The sequence below is a fragment of the Macadamia integrifolia genome, unplaced genomic scaffold (assembly GCF_013358625.1).
Source record: "Macadamia integrifolia cultivar HAES 741 unplaced genomic scaffold, SCU_Mint_v3 scaffold1749, whole genome shotgun sequence".
NCBI classification, from domain to species: Eukaryota; Viridiplantae; Streptophyta; class Magnoliopsida; order Proteales; family Proteaceae; genus Macadamia; species Macadamia integrifolia.
The window spans coordinates 46,645-57,039 of NW_024868335.1; the positions used below are offsets into that span (position 1 = coordinate 46,645).

Here is a 10,395-nt window from a genome sequence, read left to right on the forward strand (position 1 = left end):
GATAGATCTCGTCGATTGCTTAGGCTGTCATAGAAAGCTTATATCAATAATCTACTAGAGAGATATGGTATGAAGAATTGCAGACCAAGTGTTGCTCCTGTGATTAAAGGAAATAAGTTTAGTTTGAGCTAGTGTCCACAGAATGATCTGGAGCGAGAACAGATGAAAGATATTCTCTATTCTTCAGCTGTGGGAAGTCTTATGTATGCCACGACTTGTACTTGTCCAGATATTAGCTTTGCAGTTGGGATGTTGGGCAGATATGTCAGTAATCCTTGTATAGATCACTGGGTGGCTGCCAAGAAAGTGATGCGTTATTTACAGGGAATGAAAGACTACATGCTTACTTACAGAGCAACTGATCAATTGGAAGTGATCAGATATTCAGACTCTGATTATGCTGGTTGCCTCGACAGTAGAAAGTCTACATCTGGTTATGTCTTTTTACTTGCTGGTGGGGTAATTTCTTGGAAGTTCAAGAAACAGACTTGTGTCTCCACTTCTACCATGGAAGCGGAGTTTATGGCATGCTTTAAAGCCACATCTATGGTAATTTAGTTATGAAATTTTATCTCAGAGCGTCGGGTTGTCGACACCATCATGAAGTCGCTGAGAATGTACTGTGACAATGTTGCCACTGTGTACTACTCCAAAAATGACAAGCATTCAAGCAGAGTGAAACATATTGGAGTGAAGTACAATTTTGTGAAGGAAGCCGTTCAGAAACAAGAGGTGTTTATAGTTCATATAAAGACAAGTCTGATGATTGTTGATTCGTTGACCGAGGTATTAGCGCCTAAACTCTTTGAAGATCTTATTTCAGATATGGGTTTTGTTAGAGTTTAATTTATTGGTCACAATGTAATAGACACTCTCTATATTTATTTGATCATATTATTGATGTTTCTGAATGTTTCTCAACTCTATCCTTATGTAGACATTTATCTTGATATGAGTGAGATATTATTGTTTTAGACCATTATGTTTTGTCTATCATTCTTATGCACCGATTTGAATGGAATTATTAGTGTAGTAATTATGGAAGGGAGTGTGTCAACATAAATGACACATGACCACCATAATTCACATCAATAGAGCTATTCATTCAAGGTATTATGTAATACAACCAAGTGATAGGATATTTGATGTAATCCAATTGTATTTTGTTTTTAGTGATTTTGATCTAATAGTCAAAGTGGGAGATTGTTGGATCTATCTGTTATAATATATTTAATGTGTAAATAAATTCAATTTGTTAAATTCTTATTTTGTGGATTATTATTTGATTAAATCACGAGAGACAGTGTATAAAGTCTCTTGACTTGGACTCCACTTTCTATCTATTAGGTGGTCGTAGTTGAGTGGGATTCTCCACTCCTTTAACCACTCTAGCAATTATGGGAGACTAGAAGGTGGTTATAAGTAATGGAAGACTATTAGGGTCCTCTCTCCACCTTGATACGCGTACTGATTCCCCATTTGTGAGTGAGCATACGGATAAGGTAAGGAGAAAGAAACTCTACTCCATTGTTACATACATTCTAGCAAAGAGAGACATCAATGGTTTCTTCAAATTCCGCTGACATCCATGTTTCGTCGATGAATGGTATACAATCCATCTCTGTACTGATTTAGGGTATTGATTTATAGTTTATTGATAAGATCATGTTTTATAGGAATGCTTAATTTTCCTTCAAACCTGACTGCTTTCAAGTACCTCAACGTTTGCAACAATGTTATCTCTAGTGAGCTACATGAGGAAATCGCCGGCAAATTACCTGAGTTGGAGGTGTTTGACATGTATAACAACAATTTCTCTGGCATTTTAAAGCTCCAGATCATCAAGCGGAAGCAGCTCAAACACCTGCATCTGGCGGCAATTTTTTCACTGGTGAAATCCCCGACATATACTCTGAGTTACAGCTGCTGATATCGAGCTTCCGTAGCGAGATTAAATACTCAAATTCCGGTGGAAAATTCTCCCCACAGGAGAGATACCAGAGAGTTTCTCTGAGCTGAAGGAGGTAAGAACCAATAACCACCCCAACAACCAATACCTCTTCACCTAGACCTCACTGCTTCCCAGTCCCAGTAACACCAACTCGCTTTCACTGTTCAATCCATCCCTGTCTTTCGTGACTTTCAGAATGTCACTGTCATTGGGAAAGCCGATTTTTCTTACCCACGCGGCTCCTCCGCTATTGCTTTTACTCTCCATGGTGCTTCCAATCTCCTCCGACTCTCCCTGCTTTGGGATTGGTTCATTAACCTCTCCGCCGCTGATTACCCTCTTGTTACACAAGACGGTCTGTATCAGATCCCTTAGTTCCTCCACCTCCTTTCTCCTTTATTGGTTAAAAGTCCAATTTGGGTCTTGACGGGTTTTCATATCTTCTTCACATATTGTTAATTCTATGGAAGGATCTCAATTTTGTGAATCACACCAATTACATTGGTTGGAGAGTATGAAAACTCAACTTTTCCTCTCCTTTATTTTATTTTTATTTTTTCAATGCTTCTGAGAAGAGTTACGTATTTTATGCTTCACGAAAGCGGGAGTTGCAGTACAGCTTCAATTTGGGGTTCAGTTAGGTCACGGGAGAAGAGAGATAAGAGAGATGACAAGCAAAGAGAATAGGGCTTAGCGACAACAACCACTTGAACGGAGAACTTTCGGACGAGTTATCTGGTGAAAAACTTGTCTCTTGATGCTCTCCGACAACGTGTTGACCCATGTTTGATTTCTCAAAGGAAGAAGCACCCATGTGTGGGGGTAGTTTAGGTATTACGAAAATTTTTTGGCTAAGGTAACGGCCATTTCAAACTGTTGGGAATAGTGGATAGTCTTTGTATTTAGAGAGAGGAGAGATGTTTTTTAAAATGTGTCAGGGACACTCGACATTTCATCATAGTTCAGAAGAGGGGAGTGATATTTTCTCCTAAAACAATAACAAAACCTATCAATCCAGTTTCAATTCTTTTGTGTTGGATTCAATACGAAATTGACATCCCTACATCTTTCCATGCAAATGCTTTGGGACTCAAAATATGGTGGTCCAATTTCGCGTGGCAGTCAAATCCGGCCACAAGGGGGATGGAATCTCTGATGCTACCACCTTATGGACTGCTGGACCCCTTCTTCGCAATCTCATACATATTCTCTCTCTCTCTCTCTCTCTCTCTCTCTAATCCTGCGTTAAATGGCTTATAATATTTCAAATTGAGTCAAACCTTACACAAAAATTGTCCAATTGTCAAATCCTTTGGACTAGCAAGAATAGAATGGAGTTAGAATGTTCTCTTTCCTTGACTAACCCATCACCTCCACATCCACCTTTGTCTATTTCTCTAATTGCATCTTTACAAAGTCTATTCTTAATTAGTTTGCCTTTGAAGTTTTCTATTCTTCTAAATTCTTTCATCTTTTCTGTTTCTTTCTCTCTATCATGTATTATGTTCTGTTGCTCTCTTTCTCTATTAATCGGATGCCATATTAGAATTTGAAAGTCGTATTTCTTCCGGGGCTGTTCTCACTCATCTTTTGTGATCCTGTTTGATTCAGTAGAACATGTTGTTACAATCCCATATTAGTCATATGGGGGCTGATCCTACATCGATTTCAAAAGAGATTTGATGTAGATTGATATGGTCTATGGTTCCCTCACCTTGAAAATCAATTTATAAGGTTGAGTTCTCCCAAAATCAGTATTAGTGGGCATTAGAGAAACTAGATAGGCAGAAACCTTGGAACAGAGTGAAATCCCTTAGAAAGGTAAGTACGAATACAGATTAGTGTCTACAGGGACCCTTAAAGCAAACAGAATCAAAACGGAGTTCTTTTGGGGTACTTATTTTGCTGAAATAATACAATTAATCAGAAATTTCAATCCATAACTATTTCAAGATCAATTGTACATATAAGAATTGATGAATGGGTTATATAGAAATGAGACAAGAAATTACATTGATCTAAAAACCTTATTGTGTGCTTCTAAATGCTGCCAATTTGGCACTGAATTGATGAGTAACTCCTGAACCTTTGAATTTTACCTTTTTGTTTTCAATGAATTTGATGACATTATATTAGAAGCAGAACTGCAGCAAAGGTCATCAAAACCATGGAGAAGGGTGCAGTCCAACCTCGTCTCCAAATATCCTGTAATGTAGTTCATCAGAAAATGAGAAAAAAAGATGCGTTTCACAACTTTGAATTAATGATTTAATACAACAGGTCATACAATGTCATACAAGTTGAGACATGACAATTGGAAATAGTACTTTTTACTAATCAAAAAGCATAACAGAGTAAACTGGCATATGCAACCCAAAATGAGAAACAACTTCTGTCTTCAAGGCGCTTTAGTTTATAATTAAGTTTATCAGCTAAACATCGAGTCATGGCTTTGGGAAACAACGAGAGTTTAGGTCGAAGGAGCTCTGCCAGTTTACTTACCAAGCTTCCTGGTTGGAAGAGAGTGCATCTGCTAAAACATAGTTTGTGAAAACCAAGCTGCTGCTTTCAAGTTGTATGGGAAATAGACATCCCCTGAATTCATTCATTTTCTTGCACTAGAATAACTCGAATCACTTAGATTAGAATTTGATGATCTCGGACATGTCATCTCATCTAAACAAAGCCTTATTCCCAGCTATTAAAAGTCCACCCGATGGTACCATGGCTCCTTTTTCCACTCTATCAAGTTATATCCTGATAAATTAGTCTTATTTTGAGAAGCCTATGAACAACATCCATGGTTTTAAGTATCGGTGCGTATCGTGCCGTATCGGCCGATACGTATCGGTATCGGTAGGCATCGGCACGATACATACCGATACGCTACGGGGAATTTTGGGCCCCCTTTTACGTATCGCTGTATCGTGCGTATCGTATCGTATCGTACCGTATCGGTACCGATACGTACGATACTCTACGATACGAACTTTTGAAAATCTGAAAATTCCCGAGAGTATCGGTACGTATCGGTACCGTATCGGTATGTATCGACCGTATCGTGCAGTATCGAGCCGTATCGTACTGTATCGGTACCGTATCGGTACATATCGACTGAAAATATGAAAATTCCCGTGAATGTGCCTTTTATTGTTTGAAACAAACACTTCAAACTCTCACCAATAGTTTTTTATATTTCTCTTCTTTCTTCCCCTTTGATTCACACACCTTTTTGGAGACTCAAATGGTAGATTGAAAGAAACATTGTCGAAGTGAATGGTTCAAAGAAGGAGAAAAACATAGTCCAAGAAGAACCTTGAACTTGAAAGTTGAAAAATTTGAATAGTAAGTTCTTGAATCTTTACTCACTTTTTTCAATTTTAACCTTAGATTTTCAAGTTTTTTTACAAATCTAAGGTTCATCATAGGGGTGTCAACCGGTCGGGTCGGTTCGGTTTCGATCGGGCTTAATCGGGCTTGAAGACTTTCAAAGGCTACACCGTGTCCGCCCATTTAACTAATCGGGCTTAGTTATTGAGGGCATGGTACACTTTATATTCGGTCGGTCGGCCTCGGGCTATAATCGGGCCACCTTAATCGGGCTTTAGTCGGGCCTTAATTGGGCTACGGACATGTTTAATGTTAAACGGGCTTTAACCGATTTTTAAATGGACCCTCTTTAAAATGTGCTCTTATATTCCGGCCCACTCATGCAAACCCAAAAAAATGACAATAAATTAATAAATGATACCAAATATAACCATTATTTAAAATATGAACATGTTTTTACTTTTTAGTTTTTACTTTCTAATTTGGGGGGTAAAATAGGTATTCTACAATCATTAAAGGGTCGGGCTAGGCCAGTGCACAATAGGCCGGTCTCGATCGAGTGTTAAACGGTCGGTCTCGGTCGGGCTCCCGACGGTCCAAGTAGCAAAACCAAGACCGACCGTCTATAAACGGGCCGGGCTCAAGCCCAACACGTTTAATAAACAGTCCGGGCTCAAGCCCGACACGTTTAATAAACGGTCCGGGCTGGACCGGTCTATAAACGGTCGGTCCCGATCGATTTAGTCGGTTCGGGCCACGAATTGACACCCCTAGTTCATCATACTTAGAATCACATTTTGTGCATCATTATTACATGAAATCATTGGATTTATAAGGATTTACAAACTTTTTTCAAATGAAAATGAGGGTTTCAATTTATTTCAAATTTCTTAGATCTACTCACGCTCAATGATTAAAAATGTTTAGATTTTTTATATGTTATGTAAAAACAAGTGTTCTATAACTTCCATGGAAAATTTTGATTTTTCTTAAAAAAATATATTTGTCTATCAATACCATACCCTCATCATTTTGAACATTTTCAACTCAATATATTTGTCTATCAATACGATACCTTCCACTTAAGTATTTATGCATTCTACATGTTATATATAACTTTTTCTAACTGTTTTTTTATGCAAAAGTGTATAAAAATGTGTTCCCTATCCATTTATGTGCGTATCTTTAGCGTATCTTAGTGTATCTCCGATACGATACGATACCCTCCGATACGTATCTTAATTTTGACCGACCGATACGGCGACCAATACCGATACTTTAATCCTTGACAACATCTAATCTTTTTTTGGGCAAATGATGAACAGCATCTATCTAATCTTCTCTAAATGTGTGATCCCTTTATTTTCCCATTAATATCTTTAATTAGTCAAAAATCTTCAGACTAGTAAACCTGAACATGGTTACACAGAACAAGTTCATGTTTTACAGACAGAAGATGTAAGGAGGTACCAAAAAAATAATAAAAAAAGAGAAAGATGCTTAGAACAGCAAATTGACACAGTTGAAGCATCAGCGAACTGTATAAATTCTTACTGGAAGAAGACTGGGGAGGGAGGGGGCAAGGGAGGAAAATTGACATTTAACATAATGGAATCCAATCCAACCTGTATGATGTTGGAAAGAATTATTCTTACCTAGAAACCCAAGTATGATTGCATACAAACCCGATCTACAACCGTATATGTCTATCACTCTATTTCATTTCCTATCAAGAATCTCCAGGCTCTTCTACATCAGGCTAATTGGTGATTCAGCAAGCAATGAGCTTGGGAATTATTTTTGGGTGGCTTTTGGGGTTAGGTTTGTCACTCCCCATTACCTAGCGACCTCTTGAGCAGAAGGTGAACCACTCCATGTGGATCAGTCCTGTGGAAGCTCACCAAGTTTACTATTTACATGTCCATTTGGATGGAGCAACATAGAAAATTTTTGAGTATGAGTGTTTGTTGGATAAAGAAGTCAGAAAACCCAACAGAAAAGACAGCCTACAGATATTCCAAAAGATCAAGCACGGGCTCAACAAAATCTCAATCTAATATTACCAAGGCAAAGAAAATTAACATTAATATTATTATTAATACAAAATAAAGAAATATAATTAATGTCCAACGACTATCTCTGTAATGCAATATTCTCATATTCTATTAGTGAGAGATGATCTTGCTTATTCATTTTTAAGTTTTCAGAATTTCCTACTTTTCAAAACTGAAACATGAAGTGAAGAAACAGTTCCAACAGGAGAACTTGATAAAATCAATGTCTTCAGATCCTAAAACTAATTTTTGTCACAGAAAAAACTAACCAAAAAAGGTAAGCCCAGCACCCAAGTTTCAGCAGAAAACTTTTCTTTGTGACGTTTTCAACTGGAAAACTCTAGTTTCTGGACAATTAAACAGAGCCTAAATGAAAATCAGTTGAGCTATTAAGGAAAACCATACCTTCAGAGATATTGATGATGCTGAGGAAGCCTTGAGCCCTTTAAATCCAATATCATACGAGATGCTCCCATCAGGTTTAAACAATCCAAAGTTCCTCTCAGATGTTGGTCCAGGCTTCAAATCCTCATTAAACAAGGCAAATATATATGCCTTTACCACCCTCTTTGGCCTGAAAGGGGTTCCCTTCTTTTTGGCAAGCCGTTTACGGAGATTATAATTATAAGTTCTGGCATTGCTAACTGTAGCCCCAGCTTCAGTTGCATCCCCACGAGAAGCCCAACCAGTCTCTGAAACTATAACTTCCATGTTTCCAAATCCAGCTGCTTCTAAAGCCGCATAAGCAGCGTCAACTTGAGCATCAAACATGTTATCATAATGAAGATTAGTCTTCTGGTCAACAATTCCAGGGTTTGGTTGCAACAAAGCATAATTGAGATCAATATGATCAGGATCACTCATGTACGCCAAAAATGGGTAGGCATTGATGAAGAATGGAGTACCAATCTGTGAGAAGAACTCCAAAAGTGGCTTCATGTATTGAACTAATTCCTCTTTAAAAACACATGCAGATGGAGGAAAAGAAGTAGCAAACACACCCTCCGAATGCGGAGATGAGACCTGAACCACGTCAGTTAAATGAAGCTTGTTGAGAGCACTATAAACATTCTTTACTGCACCCACAAGAGCCTCCGAGATGTCTGGATCTCCCCCCAACACCTCATTCCCCACAGCAATCCCCCGGATATGTGTTCCAGGAAGGAATGGCTCTACATTTTCTTTTACCCAGTCCAGGGCACGGTCTTCATTCACACTCATGTCTTTCAGGAATTCATTGCCAATTCCAACCACTAATTCAAGTCCAGAACCTTTAAAAGCCTTAAGAACACTATGATCAGCATCATATATCCTAACATTCTTTATCTTTGCTGCTTTGAGAAGCACCACCACGCTTTCAGGTGGAGGGAGGTTATCAGCTATCTTTCCGTAATTTATTCCATAGGTCCCAGTAAATGCCTGCACGATCAGAACTGGTGCAAATAATAACAAAATGTTAAATATCACTATCTGCAGTATCATCTGGAATCACAAGCATTCCTCTTTGGACGAAGTCTAACCAGATTAGAAAAAGACGAATGAGATTCAACTCTTTACAGCACTAGAAAGTACAAAAACTTTATTCCAACAATAAAACGCGGAACTTTAACTTCAAGTCAAGGTGCATAGATTTAACTACTTTTCATTCTATTTTCTTTTTCCAGCTTGTTAAAGGGGAAATTTTGAATTACTGCAAAGAAAAAAGTATAATAATCAGAAATTCTAACAATAGATTCAATAATCACAAATAAAGATTGACCCCCTAGATGAATCATTAATTTGTTACCAAGAAGAATTTTACAAAAGATCAGAGGCAAAGTTTACATATTTCATTAAGAAGCAAGAAAACAAGAGCTCTAAGCGAGATCACTCTTCATTCATGTTATTCAAAAACCAAATCATTTCAACCATCAGAATCACTGAATTCAGGGAAAAAGCGAGAAAAATGAATCAAATAAGCTCAAAACTGGAGCACAGAAGGAAATTATTCAGCTACAAAATATGTAATCCATCCATTGAAAACCAAATTGTTACCATAGCAGCCAACATATGTCTCAATCAGAAACCAAAGAACAGAACAAGTTAAAGACAAAAGAAAAGGGAAAGAATTGAAAAGTGAAATACATTTGGAATTCTTAAAACTTTCCACTGAAAAAAAGAACTAATGACTACTGATTACATTGACACTCTGGAGTGGTGAAATTCAAAATCCGGAATCCGTGTTTGATTTAGAAAATTCGAAACATGCAATAGATACCAATTTCAAAAGCAAAGAAATGAATCAACTTTAAAAATAAAAAGAACAAAAGGAAAGCAAAAAAACAGAAACAGGATAAGAAAAGGGGAAGCAGGGACATACCATTTGAAAAGAAGCCGATGGAGAAGAAGAGAGGAAGAAAGCAGATAAAGAAACGCGAAACCATCCCCATTGATTTGGAAGAGGAACTACTGAAGGAGAATTCCACACTATTACACAGTAGAAAGGAAAGAGATCTTTATGGTTATAAGATGATGGCGATTGTTGTTTATGGTTGGGAAATGTAGGTTGGCGATTGAGGAGAAAGAGGAGAGCAAAACCCAGAAAAGGAAACCACTTCTACGAAGAATACTACAACAAGACCTTTGGATATAATGCTTCTGTTGATGGCATGCCATAGACCAGAAGAAGATTCTCACACCTTCTTTACCTTCTACCTGAAACCCAAAGATTTTCCACTTCGAGAGGTTTTGTCCTTTGGGTGTGGGGGGGGCTTCGAATCGATTCCCTTACTCCTCACAAAGTAAACCTTTTCTTCTTTCTGTTCCTTCTTCGGACATAGCTTTCATTCTTTGCTTTCCATCTAGATTCTTTGTTCATCTCTCTCTCTCTAGCTTTTTCTCTCTCATAGTTATTATACATAAATTTATTGGCAGTTACGCAAGTAGAGTACACTGATTGTATACCTTCCGTAGTACAGCAAAGTGCAAACGTTAGTGGAGTTCACGATTTAAGAAGTGCAGCGGTGGCGGTCGATGCGGCTTTCGCCGCCATTGTGAGAGAAGCAGTGGCGATGCGGCTTT

General features: G+C 38.0%; 1 protein-coding gene across 1 annotated transcript; it reads right to left on the minus strand.

The window, feature by feature from the left end:
• Positions 1-3,744: 3,744 nt before the first annotated feature.
• On the minus strand, positions 3,745-10,105 carry LOC122064761 (glucan endo-1,3-beta-glucosidase 14-like). The gene is made up of 3 exons (XM_042628521.1): positions 9,695-10,105; positions 7,741-8,768; positions 3,745-4,156 (listed from the first exon to the last, which is right to left on the minus strand). The coding sequence occupies exons 1-3, from the start codon at positions 9,762-9,764 to the stop codon at positions 4,079-4,081; spliced, it is 1,176 nt and encodes a 391-aa protein (XP_042484455.1). The 5' UTR covers positions 9,765-10,105; the 3' UTR covers positions 3,745-4,078.
• Between the last annotated feature and the right edge of the window lie 290 nt (positions 10,106-10,395).